The 25,880-nt window shown below is 45.7% G+C and overlaps 1 protein-coding gene across 7 annotated transcripts in view; it reads left to right on the forward strand.

Moving 5' to 3' along the window:
* The window catches only part of BEGAIN (brain enriched guanylate kinase associated), a 201,388-nt gene that overhangs the window by 50,137 nt on the left and 125,371 nt on the right, over window positions 1-25,880 (forward strand). For 4 of the 7 annotated variants that reach the window (XM_075330976.1, XM_075330975.1, XM_075330977.1 and 1 more), the window contains one exon: window positions 22,311-22,400. The exons of the other annotated variants lie outside the window; for them this stretch is intronic. In XM_075330976.1, the coding sequence (XP_075187091.1) occupies window positions 22,311-22,400 (90 nt within the window). The remainder of the gene's footprint in view (window positions 1-22,310; window positions 22,401-25,880) is intronic. 7 annotated transcript variants of the gene reach the window in all.

Consider the following 25,880-nt stretch of genomic DNA (forward strand, 5'->3'; position numbering starts at 1 on the left):
ACATTTCTCAAGAAATTTCCGCGGCAAATCCGTGGGTAAAACGGTCTAGTGCGCACAGAGCCTTACTCTTCAGTCTAGGTCTCTTCAGCATCCGCCAAAACCAGTACCGAGCATGGTAGTGCCCGCTCATCACTAGTGACGAGTACCGAGCACCCGAGCATGGTAGTGCTCACTTATCACTAGTTACGAGTACAGAGCACCTGAGCATGGTAGTGCCCGTTCATCACTAGTTACGAGTACCGAGCACCCGAGCATGGTAGTGCTCACTCATCACTAGTTATGAGACCGAGCACCTGAGCATGGTAGTGCGCGCTCATCATTAGTTACGAGTACCGAGCACCTGAGCATGGTAGTGCCCGCTCATCACTAGTTACGAGTACTGAGCACCTGAGCATGGTAGAGCTCGCTCATCACTAGTTACGGGTATCGAGCACCAGAGCATGGTAGTGCCCGCTCATCACTAGTTACGAGTACTGAGAACTCGAGCATGGTAGTGCCCACTCATCACTAGTTACAAGTACTGAGCACCTGAGCATGGTAATGTTCACTCTTCACTAGTTACGAGTACTGAGCACCTGAGCATGGTAGTGCTCACTCATCACTAGTTACGAGTACAGAGCACCTGAGCATGGTAGTGCTCGTTCATCACTAGTTACGAGTACCGAGCACCCGAGCATGGTAGTGCTCACTCATCACTAGTTACGAGTACTGAGCACCTGAGCATGGCAGAGCTCGCTCATCACTAGTTACGGGTATCAAGCACCAGAGCATGATAGTGCCCGCTCATCACTAGTTACGAGTACTGAGAACTCGAGCATGGTAGTGCCCGCTCAACACTAGTTACAAGTACTGAGCACCCGAGCATGGTAATGCTTGCTCATCACTAGTTACGAGTACTGAGAACTCGAGCATGGTAGTGCCCACTCATCACTAGTTACGAGTACTGAGCACCTGAGCATGGTAGTGCTCACTCATCACTAGTTACGAGTACTGAGCACCAGAGCATGGTAGTGCCCGCTCATCATTAGTTACAAGTATCGAGAACCCGAGCAGGTAAGTGCTGGCTCATCACTAGTTACGAATACCAAGCACCCGAGCATGGTAGTGCTCGCTCATCACTAGTTACCAGTACTGAGCACCCGAGCATGGTAGTGCTCGCTCATCACTAGTTACGAGTAGAGATGAGCGAACCGGCCGCGGTTCGGCTCGAGTTCGGTTCGTCGAACGGAGGTCCCGTTCGAGTTCGGTTCGTCGAACGTTCGACGAACCGAACTCGAACCGCATAGGAAACAATGGCAGGCAATCACAAACACAGAAAAACACCTAGAAAACACCCTCAAAGGTGTCCAAAAGGTGACAAACAACACAACACAAACACATGGGGAAGTGACAAGGACATATACTCATGCGAAAACAAAAGAACTGGACAAGGAAAAAGAGGAGGACACACAGATATATGAGTATATGCAAGGAAACGTCGATGCCATTACTGAGCAACTTGAGCCCTGCTCATTTTAGGCTTCCAATCTGGATAAATTGCCTTAGCTCGCCACGTACGCCTTGGGGATCTTGTCGTGTCCTGCAGCCTGCGTTCTCTCGGAACCTGTCTTCAGTGCTGCTGGGGGTCTGCTGGCAGATAAGCACACGTGTCTGTCCACTGACAATGTGGACATGGCTCTCAGAGAACTTTTCTTCCCCTGGGTCATCCAGGGGAGGCGAAAGGCACGTGTATTTTTGAGAGTGCTTCATGCAAAGCATCTCTTTCATTTTGAAAAGGGGGATCAACTGATGCCAGTCAAGTGGGGTGTGTGTGGCCCAATTAGTGGCAACGAGGGAGACTGTGGTTGGAGTCCCCTTGCTGTGTTTCTAAAAGAACCAAGATGAACAAGTCATGGCTCTCAGAGGACTTTTCTTCCCCTGGGTCAGCCAGGGGAGGTGAAAGGCACGCGTATTTTTGAGAGTGCTTCATGCAAAGCATCTTTTTCATTTTGAAAAGGGGGGTCAACTGATGCTAGTCAAGTGGGGGGTGTGGCCCAATTAGTGGCAACGAGGGAGACTGTGGTTGGAGTCCCCTTGCTGTGTTTCTAAAAGAACCAAGATGAACAAGTCATGGCTCTCAGAGGACTTTTCTTCCCCTGGGTCAGCCAGGGGAGGTGAAAGGCACGAGTATTTTTGAGAGTGCTTCATGCAAAGCATCTTTTTCATTTTGAAAAGGGGGGTCAACTGATGCCAGTCAAGTGGGGTGTGTGTGGCCCAATTAGTGGCAACGAGGGAGACTGTGGTTGGAGTCCCCTCACTGTGTTTTACATGATTTTCGAAGGGCATGACATGCCTAAGAGGTTGAGTTTCATCATCTGCAACTTGTTGGCAACAGAAAGGCTGCCTTTACACCCTTTTGAGACCGAGGATTTTTGAGACCTTATGCCCATTGCAGTGCCCCAAGAGCCGATGGCCAGTCGTCACTCCTTCTCCAAGAAAGGCGTGCCCGCGCTACCACAGCAGGTCGCACACAACCTCAACGATTCCTTGAGAAACTCTGTGTGTGACAGGGTGCATTTCACCACAGATACTTGGACCAGTAAGCATGGACAGGGGAGTTACATGTTGCTGACTGGACACTGGGTAACTATGGTGAGAGATGGAGAAGGGTTTGCTGTACAAGTCTTGCCGTCCCCACGACTTGTGTGTCAATCCTTCCTCTGTATGTACAAGTTCCTCCACTGCTTCTGCCTCCTCAACCTCGTGTGGGTCCTCCACCTCGGCCCAAACACTGTGTGGTCAGGCCACCCTTCCTTGTAACTGCGCCCAAGGAATCCCACACACCTCCTTACTATGCTGGCAGCACAGCTCAAGGCCATCAGGCGGTCAAATGTTTACTTTGAAATGTAGGGGAAATGTGAGACACCGCTGAGGAATTGTGGACGGTTAGCTCTGGAGAGTGAGACCGAGTTTCATCCATGGTTGTCTCCACTCAACCAGCAGTCAGGGAAGGTCGGGTGCGACAATGATGCAAACCAGTCTGCGACCCTTCTTCAGGGCAATGTGACACACGTGCCTTGTATGGCTCACGGGGTGAACCTGGTTGTCCAGCAATTTGTAAAACACTATCGAGGCCTACATGGCCTTCTGCAGAGGGCACGGTGTAACGCCTGCCTGGATCGACACACTCAGATGGGCTGTAAAGGATAGGCTAGAGGCAAGCCACTCACCAAGCTGGACACCCAGAACCCTGAAACCCTTTAACCCCTATACAGTGATTTGGAATTACACAGGGCCCAAGGTGATCAATACCTGTGGAAGGCTGCAGTTCCAGAGAATAGTAGTCAGGCAGGGTCAAAAACATTAATTGAGGAAGAGGAACAGAATGGGATGGCCAGGACTTAATCAGAAAACAAGCAGAGGTGAAATGCGGATCGGCCAACGAGGTACATAAACAGCAAGCAGGAAAAGTAGTCAGGTAACAAGCACACAAACTCATAAAACTGAACTGGGGGTAACAGTAACAAGAGGTTCATAGCTTTGTCTGGCAGTGGTCTGCAGACAGGAGGGGCCTAAAAAAGGGTGTGGTGTCTTCCTATTGGTTGTAGCTGAATGATGGTACTTCATCTGTGAGATACCCACCACCTACATTTAGCCTGTGGTTCTGTATCTGTCAAGGTAACGCAACCCAGTGGGTGACCATAACCTGCGTCCACCTGCGCCGCTGGCATCGACTCCTTTCCCATCATCAGCACTATGCACGAAAGGAACACGTTGTCACCTGGTGACCGGAGTACAAATTGATTGAGTGGACTACGTTGGTGACTTAACAGCCGTGTGCGGCAATGATGCAAACCTATCTGCGGCCCTTCGTCAGGGCAATGTGACACACGTGCCTTGTATGGCTCACGTGTTGAATCTGATTCTCCAGCAATTTTTAAAATACCATCCCGGCCTACATGGCCTTGTGCAGCGGGCACGCTGCTATGTGCTCACTTTCATCCTTCGCACCCAGCAGCTCAACAACTTTCATCGCTCCTGAAGTCTTAGGGTCTGGCGGTTAAACGCCGGAAATGCGATGTTCCGCCACGCAGGAATTGGAATCTGCACATGTTGCAGCGTCTGTGGCAGCACCGCAGAGCCCAGCTGAAATACGGTATGACGTATACCCTGGGCTAACTTGATCCAGAGGTGGTGCAGATCACGCTGCTGGAGTGGTGTCAGATCAAGGACCTATGCACCCTTCTACACAGTTTACAAATGTCGACGAAGATCTTTAGCACTGGCGATGCCATTCTCAGCGTGACAATTCTGGTCATCTACAAGATGGAGCACACTGTAAGCATTATTCAGAGTCAGGTGTTGGTCCAAGAGGAAGGTGAGGAAGTACAGGAGGAGTCATATGCAGAAGGGATAATAAGATCTACAAGGTCCATACGGTGAGCGGCACCTAGGCGGCAGTCATGGTGAGGGATAGGGATTAACAAGGGCGCATAGTATCAGCAAAAATTGTTGAGGAAGGTGCAGGAGCCCATGAAGAAATGGAGGACGAACTGGCGATGGGCATGGAAGACTCAGGAGATGAGTGAGAGCTTGCTCACATTTCGGTTGTGCGAGGTTGGGGGGAGAGGGCAGAGGAAGGAGGCACGATTCTCACCTCTCTGCCACCAACACACCAATGACTTGGTCCTCCTGGATGCACAAGACACATGAGCGCCTTCTTACTGCACTACCTACAACATGACCCTCGGATTGTACGAATTCGAAGTAATGCTAACTACTGGGTTGCCACACTGTTAGATCCCCGGTACAAGACAAAATTTGGCAAAATAATTCCTGCCATAGAAATGGACGCACGTATACAGGAGTATCTGCAGAATGTGGTACGCAATCTTAGATCTGCTTTTCCACTAAACACCAGTGCTGCACAGAGTGAATCTCAACGGTTTGTCATGGATAGGAGGAAATGGTCTTTTACTTGTCCACATCTGAGGGACCGAGGGCTGGCTGCTGTGCTGAGATGGTGTTGAGTACGGTGTCCCTGCAGAGTTGCACTTTTGGTCATATACCAAATGAGTTGAAAAAGGACAGATGCTGGTGGAAAGGGGAACAGGTGTGTTGGAAAGGGGAAAAAAGTTTTTGTCCGTGGGTTTGTTGGTTAAGCAAAAGTAACATTTGCTGAAGAAACACCATCTGTTACAGTGGGACTGGCAAATTTGGATAAGGTGGTATATACTATGTTACCGCTATATACTGAAAATTATTAAGAAAAGAAAGAGAAAGGTATATATCCCCATCAGCAGTCAGTGTCCACCGTGCTCCCAGATGGAAAAGGAGAGGTTGGCAACTGGAAGGTTCGGTGGAGGATACAGAGCTGTGTGGCTATGAAACTAATAGTAGCCTGAACCGAGTTAGACGCCATTCGGATCTGGAGACTGGGAGCCCTGTTAGAGTCACAGGGTCCACACGCCCACCCAGCCCAGGAACTCCCTGTTAACATCACAGGGGCCATTGAGTACGCTGACCGTGTGCATTGGGGCCACACCTGTGGACAGCAGGCGCATCAGCAGCAGCAGGCCTGTTAATGCCACTGGGCTGCACAAGCAGGACTGGTAGGACAGGAGCTGGTCTTAACCGTTCTGCGTTACCAACTGTGGTGACGGCCTGCATCGACACCCTATCCCTGCCTACCTCTGGCCTAAAGCCGCAATGGGTTCAACACATGGAGGTGTGCTCTTTCGGAGCATAATAGAAGACTGCGCACCTCCTTGTTGGCTCCAGCCCCTTTTATAACCTGGGTCCGCCCCAAACCAGGGTGGACCACAATGCACCTCCTGGAGACAAAAGCAGAGTGACACGTCATGAGTAATATAACTAGCGTCCTATTTGGAACCGCAACTTCAATAATGACCTCATGGCTGCCATGACCCAAACACCTCACCAGTCATCGTCTGACCATCAATAATGCGGTGACAAGTCATAGGGGCGGGCCTCTGCAAGCCATTTGGGAGTGGCCTGGCCACATCGTCAGGACACCTGATGCCCTGTGGTCTATATGGGCCCCCACATCAGGGGCAGGGCCAAAGAGTTCATTACCAGACCTAGTCTCTGATGCAGTAAGTGCCTGAGCATGGTCAGTTGCATGAAATACAGTCTCTGAAAAAAAGACTATCAGCTTTAGCATGGTGTCTAGGCACAAAACAGGACTTAGACCCGGCACGGAGTGCAAGTACCTGTGCAAAGAGGCTTTTCACACTAAGTGTGGGAGCATGCGCTGTATCCCGAAATGAAGACTTAGCCTCAGCAATGGCACAGTCAGGCTGAGCATACTCACTAGGCGAAACACTGTAGTTAGGCTGCAGCTGGGGTAAATTGGCACACGCATGCGCACTAGCTGCCTCTCCACACTTACACGTGGAGGAGAAATTGCTCTTCGGGTGTGGACTTGGAGATGCTGTCTATGAACAGAAGGAAAAGCTAAAGGAAGCCTGACTTTCTATCCCTCCGAATTATCAAATGCAGCAATGAATTTCCTGAGTTTGCTATAACATTAGCGTATCAAAATGTGCATGAGGGTGTCATGCAGAGGTGCTACAAATAGCTTGTCACCAGTGGGGCACTAATGGAATACAACAGCCAGTTCTATGATGCCACTAAATGGCAGTATTTTTTTCCTATCATAGCTTATTAAAAACAGAGCAGGAGGGTGTCCTGCACAGGTGCTGCAAATATCTTTGCACTAGTGGGACAATACAGAAGTCCAACAGCCACGTTTAGGATGCCACTAAGTTCACTCAGTGTTTGCTAGTATAATGGCTTAGTAACTATCAGTTTGAGTGTGCAATGCAGACAGACGTGCTGCAAATATCTTTGCACTAGTGGGACAATACAGAAGTCCAACAGCCACGTTTAGGATGCCACTAAGTTCACTCAGTGTTTGCTAGTATAATGGCTTAGTAACAATGAGTTTGAGTGTGCAATGCAGGCAGACGTGCTGCAAATATCTTTGCACTAGTGGGACAATACAGCAGTCCAACAGCCACGTTTAGGATGCCACTAAGTTCACTCAGTGTTTGCTAGTATAATGGCTTAGTAACAATGAGTTTGAGTGTGCAAAGGGCAGGAGGGTACAGTGCCAGGGTTGTGGGTCTCTGGGTAGAGGAAAGGAAGCCTGCCTTTCTATCCCTCCTAATGGGGAAATGCAGCGAGGAAATCCCTGACCTTAGCTACACAGACGCTGTCATCTTGTGTAGCTGTTAAACTCTGTTTTCACGGACCTGTCACCTATGGCTCTGACCCTGCCGGTATTAGCCCTTAAAAGGACTGATAGAAACTTCTATCCCTATTCTGTCCAGCGCTGTGTATGGAGCGTATACAGCTGTATCGGCGAGAGGAGCTGCGCCAGTGATGTCTGACACCAAGGACGCAGAAGGCAGAAGGCGTCCTGGAGGAAAATGTCCGTTTTTATAATGCAGGGACATGTGACATGGACATCCTATCACACATGCCGTTGCTTCTCTGGCTAAAAGTCCACTTAGCTGTGTGTGTGTCTGGGATTGGCTGACATGCTGGCCCTCCCCACTACACGCGCGCGCTTAGGGAAGGAAGACAAGAAAAAAAAAAAAAAATGGTGATCGCCATTATCCAAACAGCAGTGATCTGAATGCGCTGTTCCCGCACACAATACACTGAAATGTCATAATAGTGTGAGTCACAGAGTGACTTACACTATTACAGCGGAAAGCCAGCTAGGAATTAGCTGGTCTTTTTGCTGCTAGAACCGTTCTCGAACGTATCTAGAACTATCGAGCTTTAGCAAAAAGCTCGAGTTCTAGTTCGATCTAGAACAGCCCCCAAAATCACTCGAGCCGCGAACTGGAGAACCTCGAACCGCGCTCAAATCTAGTTACGAGTACTGAGCACCAGAGCATGGTAGTGCCCGCTCATCATTAGTTACAAGTATCGAGAACCCGAGCATGGTAGTGCTGGCTCATCACTAGTTACGAATACCAAGCACCCGAGCATAGTAGTGCCCACTCATCACTAGTTACGAGTACCAAGCACCTTAGCATGGTAGTGCTCGCTCATCACTAGTTACGAGTACCAAGCACCCGAGCATGGTAGTGCCCGCTCATCACTAGTTACCAGTACTGAGCACCCGAGCATGGTAGTGCCCGCTCATCACTAGTTATGAGTACTGAGCACCTGAGCATGGTAGTGCTCACTCATCACTAGTTACGAGTACTGAGCACCAGAGCATGGTAGTGCTCACTCATCACTAGTTACGAGTACTGAGCACCAGAGCATGGTAGTGCCCGCTCATCATTAGTTACAAGTATCGAGAACCCGAGCATGGTAGTGCTGGCTCATCACTAGTTACGAGTACCAAGCACCCGAGCATGGTAGTGCCTGCTTATCACTAGTAATGTCTATAGTAGGACAACCATTTAAATTAAGGATAAAGGTTGGTGAAGAAGACTATGTGTCTCTCTTACAGCCTTACATGGAGCCATAATCAGGCTTTCTTTCATCTGGGATAAATATTCACTTTGGGGCTGCAGCCGATTAGATAAATATCATGGCAAGACAGTGTGGCATGTTAGTGCCCCTCCTCCAATCCCGGATACTCCTATTGAAATCCCAGCTTTATGATGCCACATGATGATAGATATAGGTGAAGTACCTTCTTGGATATTGTCTGTTATGTCCTTAGTAGGTGTTGATGGCACTGTGGGGCTGTGATACGAGTTGCTCTGCTATTCTTGTAATGTCCCACATGTTCCTCTTAGATTTGCCATTCTCATTCCCAAGACTCCCATCACTTAAATTTTAGCTGTGTAAGCAGATCCCTGGCACCTGCGCCTCCACAAGTCCGGAGCCTGCCAGGAATGTCACCTGACAGCACGGCGCTTCCGCCAGGAGCGATTCTTAGCCTGACGCATTCATCAATGTGTCTGTCACTAACGAGAACTGCTCCATGTGACTCCAGCCTATGGGGATAATGAGGCTTCACGCAGGAAAGCACAGACTTCAATGCGATGCATTGTACGCTTTGATTTTGATTACAGATCTGGAACATTAAATCTCTTTGTCTACATAATTTGGGCACATTTCTCCATTTGTGTTTATTTTTAACATCTCCATAGAGAAAGGACTTGAGAAGCCGTGACGGAGGAGTCTAGTTATAGGACATGTCCATCAGTAATTTACCAGGAATGTTTCTGATTTGTAACTGATAGACAATTAATGCATGTATCCATTTATATCCACACAGTGAAATGGATTATTAAAGGTTAGTTGTCCCCCCCTGAATTTCTTTCCAAAAGCAGCTCAGCGCTGCCCTGGCCCCCATCATTCTCCAGAGATGGAACTGACATGTCACCACTGAAGACAATCACTGGCCACAGTGGTGTCCAGCGTGTCACGTCTGAGGCTCGGTTTCCGTATGGCAGAGACAGGAGACCGGTTGTGGCCCATAGCGCTGAAGGGAAGCAGCAGGGGATTGGTAAAGTGAGTATACTTTAAATTTTGAATCATTTCTTCAATAAAAATATAAAATTGGGTGGACAACCTCTTCGACTGTTTAAGGCTAGGTTCACACTTCCGTTAAATTGTATCAGTCACAATCCGTTGCTCTGGTAAACAACAGAATCCGTTTAGCGGATTCCGTTGTTCCCATACACTTGTATGAGCGGCGGATTGTGACTGATGATGCTGCATTGCACCCTCCGCCCGACTGATCAGTCGTGGAACGGCTGACCGCGGGGCGGAAGGAACGCAGCCTGTAACTTTTTTGAGCAGCGCAATCCGTAGGATTTCGCTGCGCATGCTCTCTCTGGCTCCCTGCACACGTAACCAGGATACACATCGGGTTACTTAGCAATGCGCTTGGATTAGTTACCCGATATTTACACTGGTTACGTGTGCAGGGAGCCAGCGCTAAGCGGTGTACGCTGGTAACCAAGGTAAATATCGGATAACCAAGCAAAAAGTGCTTTGCTTTTGATATTTACCCTGGCTACATGTGCAGGGAGGCTGACACTTCCCCGCTCGGCTCCACCCCCTCTCGCACTCTGCATGTACACACACACACACACACACACACACACACACACACACACACACACACACACACACACACACACATATATAAACACACACACACACACACACACACACACTTACCTGTCCCCAGCCCTGCAGTCCCCGCGGCACTGATGTCCTCAGGTCCACGGCCCCGCTCTGCTCCACACACCCCGAACTCCGCCCCCCTCGCGCTCCGCCCCCCGCACACAATGGAGTCCGACAATGAATTCTGTTCTTTGTCATCCGTTGTACAACGCATCAGTCACATGCGTCAAGCAACGCATGTGACTGATGCAAAACAACGGAAATGTGAACCTAGCCTTCAGAGTAACATTTTTACACCAGTCATTGCTGTAATAGGAGAGCGCTTATCGCTCTACCTACAAAATATGATGAAGAAGCACAAAAGAATCATAAAACCAGTGTAAGTCCATTAATCTCAAAAGACGTCCATGGGAGATGTAGGCAGTTGTCTATATAGGGGAATTTTGGGTTAAGTGAGTATCCCCAATTCAGGACCCTAATCTATAAGCCAGAATGTTTTGTGCTGGAGGACTTGACACATTAATGCATTATGGAAATAGATGTTTATTTGAAAGGAAAGTGTGTATTTCTTAATTTCCCCTCTAGTGATGCTGTAGTGAAATTCAACATTTGTTCACTTGATGTTTTGGTTCCCTACAGATTACAACTAATTGCTGGGGGTCTGTGATAAATGTGTCCCGTTCTGGAGAGACCTCCTGGCGAGTCTGGGACTAGAAGGTTAAAATGTCTTATTAAGAGCATGTCTATAACTTGTATTTCAGTGAAACCACTTTCTGTTAGTGCTGTAGGGGTTATAGGGGTTCCCTGTCTGGCTTTCCTTTGTAGCCTTAATCTTAGGTGCAGTTCTTTTGTGACCACTCCCCTTTGCTATAAAAAGTGACATACCATTTGACGCCGGTTTTAGAATCTGATTCTTATGCTGACCACTTTGGAAAGAGTCTGTCTGTGGAAGAAGCTGAAGAGTCATGACTACTGCAGCTGTGGTGTTTAGCTGAATTAGAGGAGCTTGGAGTATTTTCCTTTTTCTGTCTATCTTGCCTCTGTTTGTCTCCCTTACCTTGTATTGTATTATTCCAGTGTCGAGACTAGTGTTCTCACTGGCCTTCTCATTAGCCAGGGTGAGTACAAGGCAAGCGAGGGCCTAGGCATGTGGCAGCGACATGGGGAAGGACCCATATAGGGACATTAGGGAGCGCAAGTTACAGACTCAGGTGAGTATCAGAAGGTGTTCCCTCTCACCTCTCCCTATCGCCAGGGCCTTCCTTCTATACCATTCTCGTTGTTACCTTTGTATTGCGCTGCAGGCTGAGCTTCTGTACACTCCGGTGTGAAATTATAATTAGTCCACTTTTTTCCCCCCAGACCTTAAATGGATCCTGTACAAGCCCTTGCAGAACGAGTAAAGAGCCTGTCCTTTGGTCTGGTAAACCTGCGATCCAGTGTTTCGCAAACACAACAGCGGGCCACGAGTCTGTCAGCCAGCTATATCATACCCGAACCGAAGGTGGCACTCCCAGATGGATTTTCGAGAGGGCGGGATATGTTTTCTGTGTTCCATGAAGCTTGCAAGCTTTATTTTAAGCTCCGCCCACTCTCTTCTGGGAGTGAAGAACAACAGGGGGCATTGTGATCTCCCTCCTTCAGGGAAACCCTCAATCCTGGGCCTTTTCTCTCCCGACTGACTCTCTGTCGCTCCACTCGGTCAACGAGTTTTTTTGTGGCCCTAGGCCTAGTCTATGACTACCCTGACTGAGTCTCCCTTGCTGAGTCTCATCTACAGTAGGGAGACCGGCCAGCGGTGGAGTTTGTTCTGAGTTCTCTAGATGGGCCTCTGACACTAGGTGGAATGACCTGGACCTTAGGAGTCATTTTTCCCAGGGAGTGTCAGAAAAGCTCACGGATGCATTAGTTTTATATGAAACCCCTGAGACTTTAGAAGCCACCATGGCTCTAGCCTTACGTATCGATAGATGCCTCAGTGATAGACCTATGATGACTCTGCCTCCTGTTGGGCTTACTAACACTGAAGTCCTTTCCGTGAGCTCTGATGAACCCATGCAGTTAGGGGGAGATTTCTCTCAGTTTGGATCCCTTGCGGTTCACCATAAGACAGGGGTGTTTATTTTTGTGGCAATAAGGGTCATTTTATAGGGGTACGTCCATTGCATCCTAAGCAAAGGAAATCGTTGGAAAACTTCGGACCCCAGGACAACCTGGGTGTATATATTTCTTCCACATGATCATCTCAGTTTATTTTACCTGCTGAGGTTGTCATAGGTACTAAAACTGAGATCATATACCGTATATTCTTTTAGATAGTGGTTCTGGAGCCAATATGGTGGATTCTCGGTTGGCATGAATTGATGGCCTCTCCAGTTATCCCCAATATTTGGTACACTGGAGGGGTTATGGCCCAGAGGAAAGGACATGGCTACTGTTATCAGAAGTGACCACCAGTAGATTGGTGCATTCATTCTATACTTCTAATCCATACAAGCCCAGTCCTAAGGGTCCAGAGACCCCTTGTAGAAGGTGTGGGGATGTACTTTAATGAGTGTGTCTCGCTCTGGGGATACCTCTGGTTGGCAAGTCTGGGACCAGAAGGTCACAATGTCTTATTAGGCGCAAGTCTATAACTTGTATTTAAGTGAAACTACTTTCTTTTAGTGCTGTAGGGGTTAAGAACTCTTTCCTATTTGGCTGGTTTTTGTAGCCCTAATTTCAGGTGTAGTTCTTTTGTGGCCTCTCCCCTTTGGTATAAAACGTCACGCGTCTTATCATCCGACAACGGTTATAGAATCTCATTCTCATGCTGACCACTTTAGAAGGAGCCTGTCTGTAGAAGAAGCTGAAGAGTCATGATTATTGCAGTTGTGGTGTTTAGCTGTATTGGAGGAGGTTAAAGTATTTTCCTTTTTGTGTCTATCTTGCCTTGCAGGGTACAGACTTAGGTGAGCCCCTGCCTATCACCAGGGCCTTCCCACTATACCATTCCCGTTGTTACCTTTGTATTGCCCTGAACGTCTATAAGCTCCTTTGTTACAGGGTCCAAGCATAAAGTTACACCAACAAAATATTCGTCCGTAATTTGCTAGGTATTTTAAGGCTACATTAGCATTCCCATAGACCTTGCAGATGAAAATTAACCTCGCATGCACTCGTGTCTCGTTACATTTACTGCTCGCTGTCCCTTCTCTGCCAGTTAATGAGCTAAGACCAACAGCCATGCATGACCTCAAATGTCATGTATTTTGTTTGGATGCACAGGCTGAAAAATGACTCAGTCCATGGACACAGATTAATAGTATTTACGGATAAATGTAGCAAAAAAAGGATTTTAAGCAGATCTAAATTTGTCTGATTATTAATTTACTTGTTCTATATTTATAGTGATCGGGGCTCAGTTATACAGAGGTTCAAATCCTCTACAGATACGGTACTTAAAGTTAAATGACAATAACCTGGATAAATGCAGACACCACTAGAGGGAGCTCTGTATTATCGTCGTTATATTCTTGTACATAGGAGGCAGTATTATAGTAGTTATATTCCTGTACATAGGGGCAGTATTATAGTAGTTATATTCTTGTACATAGAGGGCAGTATTATAGTAGTTATATTCCTGTACATAGGGGCAGTATTATAGTAGTTATATTCTTGTTCATAGGGGGCAGTATTATAGTAGTTATATTCCTGTACATAGGAGGCAGTATTACAGTATTTATATTTATTTGAATAGGGAGCAGTATTATACAGATTAAATTCTTGCACATATGGACAGTATTAGGCTATGTGCGCACGTTGCGTAAATACATGCAGTTACGCTGCGCTTTGTAGCGCAGCGTAACTGCATGCGTCCTGCGTCCCCTGCACAGTCTATGGAGATTGTGCAGGGGCCGTGCGCACGTGGCGTTTTAGAGCGCATCGTTTCGGCTACTGCCAAAGCGCTGCGTTCTAAGAAGTGACATGTCACTTCTTCCGTGCGCTTTGCCGGCAGCTCCTGCTCTGTCTATGGGAGGAGCTGCAGGCAGAGCGCATGGAATCGGTGCTCACTACGGACATTTCTGCAGCGATTTAAAGCGCACATGTGCTCTTCAGATCGCTGCAGAAATTTCTGCAGTGAACTGTACGCAACTTGCGCACATAGCCTTATAGTAGCTATATTCTTGTACATAGGGGGCAGTATTATAGTAGTTATATTCTTGTACATAGGAGGCAGTATTATAGCAGTTATATTCTTGTACATAGGAGGCAGTATTATAGCAGTTATATTCTTGTACATAGGAACAGTATTATAGTAGTTGTATTCTTGTACATAGGGGCATTATTATAGGAGCTATAGTATGTACATAGGAACAGTATTATAGTACGGTAGTTATATTCTTGTACATAGGGGAAGTATTATAGTAGTTATATTATTGTACATAGGAGGCAGTATTATAGCAGTTATATTCTTGTACATAGGAACAGTATTATAGTAGTTATATTCTTGTACATTGGGGTAGTATTATAGGAGCTATAGTATGTACATAGGAACAGTATTATAGTAGTTATATTCTTTTACATAGGAGCAGTATCATAGTAGTTATATTCTTTTGCATAACGGCAGTATTATAGCAGTTTTATTCTTGTGCATAGGGGCAGTATTATAGGAGTTATAGTATGTACATAGGGGCAGTATTATAGTAGTTATACTCTTGTACATAGGGGGCAGTATTATAGTAGTTATATTCTTGTACATAGGGGCAGTATTATAGTAGTTATATTATTGTACATAGGAGGCAGTATTATAGCAGTTATATTCTTGTACATAGGAACAGTATTATAGTAGTTATATTCTTGTACATTGGGGTAGTATTATAGGAGCTATAGTATGTACATAGGAACAGTATTATAGTAGTTATATTCTTTTACATAGGAGCAGTATCATAGTAGTTATATTCTTTTGCATAACGGCAGTATTATAGCAGTTTTATTCTTGTGCATAGGGGCAGTATTATAGGAGTTATAGTATGTACATAGGGGCAGTATTATAGTAGTTATACTCTTGTACATAGGGGGCAGTATTATAGTTATATTCTTGTATATAGGGGCAGTATTATAGTAGTTATATTCTTGTACATAGGGGCAGTATTATAGTAGTTATATTCTTGTATATAGGGGCAGTATTATAGTAGTTATATTCTTGTACATAGGGGGCAGTATTATAGTTATATTCTTGTATATAGGGGCAGTATTATAGTAGTTATATTCTTGTACATAGGGGCAGTATTATAGTAGTTATATTCTTGTATATAGGGGCAGTATTATAGTAGTTATATTCTTGTACATAGGGGGCAGTATTATAGTTATATTCTTGTATATAGGGGCAGTATTATAGTAGTTATATTCTTGTACAGAGGGGCAGTATTATAGTAGTTATATTCTTGTATATAGGGGGCAGTATTATAGTTATATTCTTGTATATAGGGGCAGTATTATAGTAGTTATATTCTTGTATATAGGGGGCAGTATTATAGTTATATTCTTGTATATAGGGGCAGTATTATAGTAGTTATATTCTTGTACATAGGGGGCAGTATTATAGTAGTTATATTCTTGTACATAGGGGCAGTATTATAGTAGTTATATTCTTGTTTATAGGGGCAGTATTATAGCAGTTTTATTCTTGTATATAGGGGCAGTATTATAGTAGTTATATTCTTGTATATAGGGGCAGTATTATAGTAGTTATATTCTTGTATATAGGGGCAGTATTATAGTAGTTATATTCTTGTATATAGGGGCAGTATTATAGCAGTTTTATTCTTGTGCATAGGGGCAGTAGTTATATTCTTGTGCATAGGTCTTTTATAGTTATACATTTTTTATTGCATTTTATCAGTAGTTTATTATCTATCGATTATTGCTTTCTTTTTCTTTCCTCCATAGCTTAGTCGGGGTGGCACTGAGGATTGGTTAATGTTCCTTCCATGGTTAAAATAGCATGAAGTCTGTGCTTTAGACATTGGAGAGATTTCTTTTCTTAACCTCTCATATTCAGTGAGAAGTATCAGACGTATTTTTTCTGGTTCAGTCGCTTGTGTGTGTCTTCCGGGGACCTTTGTTGTTTACCTATCACATTTCATGTACTGCTGTGTAAATGTGTGGAGCGTAATCCGGAGCTGTAGATGCTCTTTACAGTCATTACACCTAATTATATCAGCGTGTGCCTATGTTGTGGACCAGCCTGTATCTCTGTTGCTTTGTTTGTGGCATATGCTTTGTATATCAATGTCTTGAAATTAAGGAAAGTAACAACAATGTATCACCTTAACACTTTGCTTTCTTCTCATGGACATATATTGCATTGCAGATCTGTTATCTCAAACAGTAGAAATCTGCAATGTTTTGAATTTTCATGATTGTCATTTAGTGATGATGATGCAATGTTTTTCAAATGTTTCGGTTTTGATCGAAAATGTTTATTTCTACCATGTTCTAAGCTGTTCTTTTAAATAGGATGTAGCTACCTGCCAGCGATTACTGGCAGCCATATTTGTTCTAATGGAGCTGGTTTGTTTGTCACTGTGTCATTTTAGGGTAAATGCGCACGGCATATGCCGCCTACAGATTCTCCACAGCATGATATAGTACCAACTAATTTGATGAGATTTTAAAAATGTCACCTCCACCTGGCGGAAACGTTTCTGCCAGAGACTCCAAGCGTGGATATATGAAATGTGCCGCATGTTAATTCTGTCCATTTTTATTTTAGCTTTCACTATTTACAATGCAACAGTATGTTCTAGACCAGGGGTGAACAATTCATTTTCCAGAGGGCCCACATGAGAGACCGTGACTGGTGTGAAGGACTGAACCAATAGGCTGAAATTAAGTTTGCTCAATATTAATATAAACATATGAATCATATTTATTATTTTATATTAATAATAATTGTATCACTTAATATTGAGCAGAATTAAGTATGCAAACATTCCCCCTATATACAATATGAACCTCCACATAACCTTTGATATACAGCAAGAGCCCCACATAGCTCACTGCATACAGTATTAGCCCCCCACATAACCTTTCTATATACAGTATGAGTCCCACATAACCTTCAATATATAGTCTGAGCCCCCACATAGCTCACTACATACAATATTAGCCCCCACATAACCTCTGTATATACAGTATGAGTCCCAAATAACCTTCAATATATAGTCTGAGCCCCCACATAGCTCACTACGTACAATATTAGCCCCCACATAGCCTCTGTATATACAGTATGAGTCCCACATAACCTTCAATATATAGTCTGAGCCCCCACATAGCTCACTACATACAATATTAGCCCCCACATAGCCTCTGTATATACAGTATGAGTCCCAAATAACCTTCAATATATAGTCTGAGCCCCCACATAGCTCACTACGTACAATATTAGCCACCACATAGCCTCTGTATATACAGTATGAGTCCCACATAACCTTCAATATATAGTCTGAGCCCCCACATAGCTCACTACATACAGTATTAGCCCCCCACATAGCCTCTGTATATACAGTATAAGCCCCACATAGCCCCTCTATATACAATTTGAGCTCCCACATACCCTCTCTATATATAGTATATACAATGTGAGCCCCCATATAGCCTTTCTGTATACAATGTGAGCCTCCACATAGCCACTCTATTTACATTATGAACCCTCACATAGCCCTCTATATACATTATCAGCCTCCACAGTCTCCTAAATACACTATGAGCCCCCACATACCCCCAATATATACTATGTGAACCCCCACATAATCCCGCTATATGCAATGTTAGCCCTCACATCGCCCTTCTGTATATCGCGTGAGCCCCCATATAGCCTCTCTATATACATTGTGAGCCCCCACAAACAGTATGAACTCCCACAAAGCTCCCTATATACAGCATGAACAATCCATAGATTCCCATATACATTTTGAGCTCTACATAGCCTTGATATACATTATGTGCCCCACATAGTCTCCTAAATACAGCATGAGTCACCACTTTTATACTTTATGACCCCCACATAGCCTTATACTGTATATACAGTATGAGTCCTCACATAGCCTCCTATATATATTTTGAGCTCCACATAGCCTTCTAAATACAACATGAGTCTCCACATAGCCTTCTATAAACATTTCTGAGCCCCGAGATAGCCTCCTATATACTTTTATGAGCCCCATATAACCTCATATATACTTTATGAGCCCCCACACAAATTCTTAATACATTTATGAGCCCCCTCATAGCCTCCTAAATACAGCATGAGTCTCTACACAGCCCCCTATATACTTTATGAGCCCCCACATAGCCTTCTATACACAGTATGAGCCCCCACATAGCCTCCTAAATACAGCATGAGTCTCTACACAGCCCCCTATATACTTTATGAGCCCCCACATAGCCTTCTATACACAGTATGAGCCCCCACATAGCCTCCTAAATACAGCATGAGTCTCTACACAGCCCCCTATATACTTTATGAGCCCCCACATAGCCTTCTATACACAGTATGAGCCCCCACATAGCCTCCTAAATACAGCATGAGTCTCTACACAGCCCCCTATATACTTTATGAGCCCCCACATAGCCTTCTATACACAGTATGAGCCCCCACATAGCCTCCTATCTTCATTTATGAGCCCTGAATAGCCTCCTATATACTTTATCAGCCCCCCACAATCTCCTATATACATGCAAACATCCCAACTACAAGTAAAAAAACACCACATACTCACCTCGCTCCCGTTTCCCTGCCGCTCTGCTCTGGCCTCCGGTGCACTGACTCCGCACACTACATGAGATGATGGGATGTCATTGCGTCTGCTGTGTCTCATGCAGATTAATGGAAGACGGAGCCAGCGGTCCCTTCTCCACCAATGTACTCACCGCTGTCAGCAGAGGGCATGGTGTGGCCGCGGTCCATTGATTTTAGCCCTTTGGCTGTCTCGTTCAGCGCTGCAGATATTGTTGCGTAAAGTTCTGCAGCTGTTCTATTAATCTGAATGAACAAATTCAGTAACAGAAATTTCTGCAACAAAATCTGCAGGATAAACCGACCCGGCGTTCTGGAGCTACGCTGCGTTCAGCACAAAGAATTGACATGTGGCGGATTTCGAAACTGTCTCTGCATGGACCATTTCCACCGTGTGCAGATAAGATTTAGGAAATCTTATGTACTTTGCTGGTACTATATTACTTTGCAGAAAAAGTACTTAAAAAAGCCTTATTGGTGAATCGGGGCCATTACACCTCAATTTAGTCGGTTTACCTTGTGCCAGAAATTTGCGTCAACATTTTAAATCACAATAAATATGGCGCAAGTCTTGAAAGATAGTTGTGTTTTGGGTTATTTGGCTCTTCTAATGTGGCCACAATCTTTTTTATTATTATTAATAATTTATTTATTTCTAGAGCACCATTGATTCCATGGTGCTGTACATGAGAAGGGGTTACATACAGAATACAGATACAAGTTATAATAGACAGACTGGTGCAGTCTTTAGGTTCTATTGATCATTCCCTATACGTAAAAAGCTGTGAAATCCCATCATCTGTTTACTACTAAGTATTGATGGTTTGGAAGCTGAAAGTCACAAAGGTTGAAGAGGGAGCAGTTGCACCCGGGTTCAAGTCCCTGGGGTGGCCCCTTTGCTCAGAAGCTCGAAGTGACCCCTCAGGAGCCAAGTATATGGCATCATCCATAAAAATATTAAACTTTATTATAAGTAATTAAAAAATATATATAACAGACACAAACAGAAGCACACTATGTGCATGTCAAGTGTGATTAATATGCAAATCAAAAAGGTCCGAGGAGCCTCTGTTAGGAGTCTCAACACAGAAACCAGCCAGATATCCCTCCGGGAAGGGCCCAGCCAAGGGGTGACTCTTTTTAGGAGACCACCATAACCACCATATTAAGTGTCCCTTTTAGTCAATATCCAACTTTTTGACAAGTTTAAAGATATGACAAGGGAAATACCAAGGCCAGGTATCCATCCACAGAGAGCTGTTTCGGGGTATTGCCCCTCATCAGTGTGGAGTAGGATTCTGGTTGGGTGGGAGCAATGCCTAGTAGACCAACAAGACAAAACAATCGCTGATCTCGGGGAGACCAGCCAGAGAAAACACTGCCGGCAGCCAGCGAGGGCGCTCAACACAGTGAAATCCTAGGTACATTGCCTCCTGGGAAATATGCAAATCAAAAAGGTCCGTGGAGCCTCTGTTAGGAGTCTCAACACAGAAACCAGCCAGATATCCCTCCGGGAAGGGCCCAGCCAAGGGGTGACTCTTTTTATGAGACCACCATAACCACCATATTAAGTGGCCCTTTTTAGTCAATATCCAACTTTTTGTCAAGTTTAAAGATATGACAAGGGAAATACCAAGGCCCAAGGTATCCATCCACAGACAGCTGTTTCGAGGTATTGCCCCTCATCATCCTAGAAGGTAGTTAGGGACAAAAGGGACAGTCGTCGTGGAATGGGGGCACCACACATCTATGGTTCTTAAAGCTCCATTGTTAGGTAGGACCAAGTGGAAGGAGAGGAAATACCCCCGGAGTCCCTACATTAGGTAATATACTGTGTATATTCCATCACTGCACATTGATTCCTTACAACTGATCCCAAATACCTTACTACCTAATGTGTATTAATCACACTTGACACGCACATTGTGTGCTTCTGTGTTTGTCTGATATATATATATTTTTTTTAATTACTTATAAAAAAATTTATTATTTTTAGGGGAGGACATACTTATGAATGGTCTATTAACGAAGTGCATCCGTCTATATCTAAGTTTGGTTTTTATATGGCATCATCCCCCTGAGAGGTGGGTACCTGTAATTCCTTTCCAGACCCTCAGAATTTCTTATTCGGAAAGAGCAGTAAGTGCGGTCCTGTCATCATGGACAGTCTACTTCAGTATACTGTACCTATAGCACGGATACGAGAGGCCTCATCACATATTTTATTTACTTGCATTTTTCCATTGTGACCATTATGGCCACCACTGACATCTTATAACATGACAACCATTATTGATCTTTTCACTTGCGCCATTATTTCTAGAAGGGGTCGCAAAACTACACAAAGTGGAAGCTCAGACTGGATTCACAAATGTGGTCATTGATGCTGTCGTTAGAGCGGTGGCATAAGTAACTAAATTATTTTTATTTATTTTTAAACTTTGGGTACATTTTGTTTTAGGGTTAATTATATTAATTCATGCAGAGAATATGGGCCAAGTGCATAAATCCGGACTCCAAAACTTGAGTATGGATCTCCCAACTATGAGTGAAGGGGGAGACTCTGCATCGATGCACTTGGTAATGCGCACTATAGCACCTATTTTCTGCATTTAGGAACCATGATTGGCTAAATAACCCTATTACAGAATATACTGTACCAAAATTACACTTCAAATTTTAATATAAAAAAAAGATTAGTGACGCTGTATAGCTTCTGGATCCAATGCAAACTTTTACGAGAGACCCTGCTACCATTAATAATATTGGTGTCTTAAGTGGAGATTAACCCTTTGGGTCCCCTCTGGCACTGGGATAAAGGTGCATCCCCTATTTATACTCCGGCTACAGTTGCACGCTTTGGTCTTGACTTTCTTTTTGATCCACTCCAAAAAGGCATCAAAAACTGCACGTCTGAATCCAGTCTTAAAAGGTGAAGAGCATTTCAATTTAACAATGGCTTCATCATGGTCCCGGGTTCGCAAGTGAGGGCAATAGAGACCAAAGTGAATATTTTGCCATTTCTTAGACCTACCAGGACTAGGGAGATCTTCTTGAATCATGGTAACCAAAGATATAATCAGCAAAGCACAATTTTGGCCAACTTTTTTGTAAAATAAGCTGGAAAAATTAATTATTCCCAAGGGAGATATCCCAAGGAAAGACCATAGCATTAGAAGTTGGAGTTTATGGTCTAAGTGCCAGGTTAATGGAGGACAGGACTATTTTTGAAAGCTGGATTAAAGGATAAGACCCTCACACGCTTCTATTTTCCTGATTTTTGGGACAAGCTTCCATTATGTGTAAGTAGCGGCCCCAAGAGATGCATTCCGTTATGTCATTTACATGGTAGAGCCTCGTGATGGTGTCTGATACTGTATGAGCCATATCTAGCCATGGTTTATCCTTTATGCTGCAGGGTACGAAATTCCTGGGTACCCACCTGTCTGTGGCAACCTAAAATTCTGCAAGACAGTCACGCAAAATCTTCTCCTAACCTCTGGGACAGGTAACTACATGTAATGTTGTGTTGGTGATTTTTTTTGTGTGACCACTGACCCTATGTATTCAGGGAGGCACCTATTCTAGTGATATGTTTTTGTACATAGTCATCTCATCAGTCATTATGATCCATGTCCAAGGTGTAAAAAAACAACCACTAAATCACAAATCTCCTGATAATATAGCATTATATTATCCATGTGAGTGGTCTAAAGTCTGTGGTTTTTTTTATCTATTGCTAAACTACACGTCACAGTATGCCTTGATATCCTATCGCTGTCAGGGCATGCTGGGAGAGGGTTGCTAAACAAAGGGATTTTACATTGTGTCTTTAGGAAAGTATGCCATCCTAAGAAAAGGCTGCAAGCACTTAAAGAGGACCTGTCACCATGTCAAAAGTGGCCAGCATTTGCTCTTATTTGATCTCTCTAATTTGCCATAAGGCCCCAGAGATATGAGGCTTTTTATTTAGTGGTCATCCCTTGCGGCATTCCCAATCGGATCCTCTGGGGCGGGTCTTCAGGCTGCTTTTCAATATCAGCCTATGAGAAACTTCCTATTGGTTAAAACCATAAGAAAATGGGCACTAAATAAAAAGTCCTATGTTTTAAGAACTGAATGGTTGATATAAAAAAAACCCCTCATTATACTCAGGAGAGCAGTGAGAATAATAACATTTGGTCAATTTGGACCATGTGACAAGTCCTCTGTAATAGGACATTAATTGTGGTCAAGCTGAATTTCCATACTACTTATTATTTACTTAAAATAATAGTCTAGATGTCACAAACCACCGGGGGGGTCACTCAGAAATCCCCCGCGCTGGCTACCAGTACGTCACAATCGGGGGGTAACAAGTGGGGGTCACCCCTCCTTTATACCTCCCGACCGACAGACAGAGCACGTGACGCGCTCTCTAGCGCCCCTCTTATAGTCAGGCCAATTATGGAATTGCCCGACCATAAGCAAGGAGGCCGCTATACTACTTATGCCGATTATTGAAGGGTCCCCGGTGAGAGTAGGGTATATATTCCCCCGACCTCCGCGGGCGGAATATATAAAATCTCCCCGAATCTCACTGGCCTCCCCACAATAATCCTTGGCACAAACTCGCTGCCACCAACCGCTTCACGGTAACTATTAGCCGAACACACAGACGTGGGATTCAAGATCGAGATAACAGAGCAGCCCAAGATTAATTATATAATTTAATCAGCCTAAAGCACACTAGAAACTACAATATATACAATAGGGAATCTACAGAATATACATATGTCAGAGTACAGTTACAATCAAAGCATGGGTTACAAACAGGCATACACAGTTCCAGCAGTTACCTTGTTGCGTCTGGCCACAGGGGGGCGCTGTACCCAGGTTTCTAGGATCCTTCCCACAGATGTTTCCTACACGTGCCCCCAGCGAAAGAACGCTGGAAAATGGCCGAAGTAGGGTTATCAACCTGGGCAGATCCAGGTCCCCTCCTACCTTAGTGACCTCACAGGGAAGCACTGCTCCACCCCTGGCTGGAGTTATGGACAAAATCCACAACATGGAATATGGCCATAACTTTGCCTGGGAGCGTCGTAGGCGGACGCCAATGCTCTCATTGTGACAGTTATGAATTTAGCTACAGAACGAGGGGACTCATGACCTGTCTGCCAGTTCCCCATTGGCTGATATCACGCCTGGGGCATTTCCCAATGTCCTGCTCCCATAAAAAGGGTGTGCCGGCATCGTCCGCATGCGGAGACACCATTTTTATGGTTGCCATATTTATCGGAAATATGGCTTGCGAGATATGAACCATTTTTTACTGGAGTCGTTCTGTCTGGCTATTTCCATAGCCTTGCTAATGAGATACAACTCTTGTTACAGGGTGACGGCAGGGAGTCATCCTGTGTCCATTGTTCCCACACCACCTCATCTCCATATCACAGGACATGGCCATGGAGGTGTAAGTGGAACACTGAGAACAAGAAGGGAGGGGGCACTGCCAGGGAGTGATGAGGGACTATGACTGGAGTCATAATTCATCTTCATATCCCGGGATTTGCCTCACACCTCCCCCCTTTTGAGGGCGCTAGGGGGCAGCACACTCCGGTGTTCCCCCGTGCGCCCGTCCGCGACCTCTCCTTGTCGGGACAGCCCGTCTGCGTTACCGTGGTCACGGCCCCTTTTGTGGCGAATGGTGAAGTTGTATTGCTGGAGCGCAAGGCTCCATCGCAACAATCGCCCATTCGTCCCAGAGACGGTGTGCAACCAGCTGAGGGGATTGTGGTCCGTCTCCACGATGAAGTGGCGCCCGTATAGATAGGGTTGCAGACGCTGCAGGGCCCACACTATGGCCAGGCACTCCTTCTCCATCGTGGAATAGGCAACTTCCCTTGGTAACAGCTTCCTGCTCAGGTACAAGACTGGGTGCTCTTGGCTCGCAGAGTCCACCTGGCTGAGCACCGCACCGAGGCCGAAGTCACTGGCGTCGGTCTGTACTACAAACGGCCGCGTGAAGTCGGCTGCCTGTAGCACGGGCGGGCTGGACAGGGCGTCCTTTAGGGCCCGGAAGGCTGTCTCGCAGTCCATTGTCCAATCGACTGCAGAGGGCAGCTTCTTCTTGGTGAGGTCCGTCAAGGGCTTTGCCAGGCTACTATAGCATGGAACAAACCTCCTATAGTACCCAGCGGTCCCCAAGAAGGACATCACCTGCTTCTTGGTCCTGGGGGTGGGCCAGGATGCGATGGCTTCCACTTTCTCAGGCTCGGGCTTCAGTGTTCTCCCACCTACCCGGTGACCGAGGTACTGGACCTCGCTCATGGCCAGCTGACACTTTCCCGGCTTGATGGTCAAACCTGCCCGGTGGATCCGCCTGAGCACCTGTGCTAGATGCTCTAGGTGGTCCTCCCAGGTGGGACTGAAGACGGCAATGTCATCCAGGTACGCGGCCGCGTACCCTTCAAGTCCCTTGAGCAGGGTGTTGACCATCCGCTGGAAAGTGGCAGGGGCATTCCTCATCCCGAATGGCATCACCGTGGACTCGTACAGTCCAAATGGGGTAATAAAGGCAGAGCGTTCCCTGGCCTTGCGAGTCAGGGGGATCTGCCAATATCCCCGGCTCAGATCCATGATGGTCAGGTACTGAGCCCCGGCCAACTGATCGAGCAGGTCATCGATGCGTGGCATTGGGTACGCATCGGCGACCGTGACCGCATTGAGCCCCCTGTAGTCCACGCAGAACCGAGTGGTTCGGTCCTTCTTAGGGACGAGGACTACAGGCGAGGCCCAAGCGCTGTTGGATGCCTGGATCACCCCCAGCTTCAGCATCTCGTCAATCTCCTGGCGCATGTGTTGCTGCACCTCCAGGGAGACCCGATATGCTGAACGCCGGATCGGGGGATGATCCCCAGTGTCCACGTGATGGACAGCCAAGTCAGTCCTTCCGGGCTGGTTGGTAAACAACCCCCGGAAGGGGAGGAGGGTGGCCCACAGCTGG

This window comes from Anomaloglossus baeobatrachus, chromosome 12 (genome assembly GCF_048569485.1).
Source record: "Anomaloglossus baeobatrachus isolate aAnoBae1 chromosome 12, aAnoBae1.hap1, whole genome shotgun sequence".
In the NCBI taxonomy this organism is placed as follows: domain Eukaryota; kingdom Metazoa; phylum Chordata; class Amphibia; order Anura; family Aromobatidae; genus Anomaloglossus; species Anomaloglossus baeobatrachus.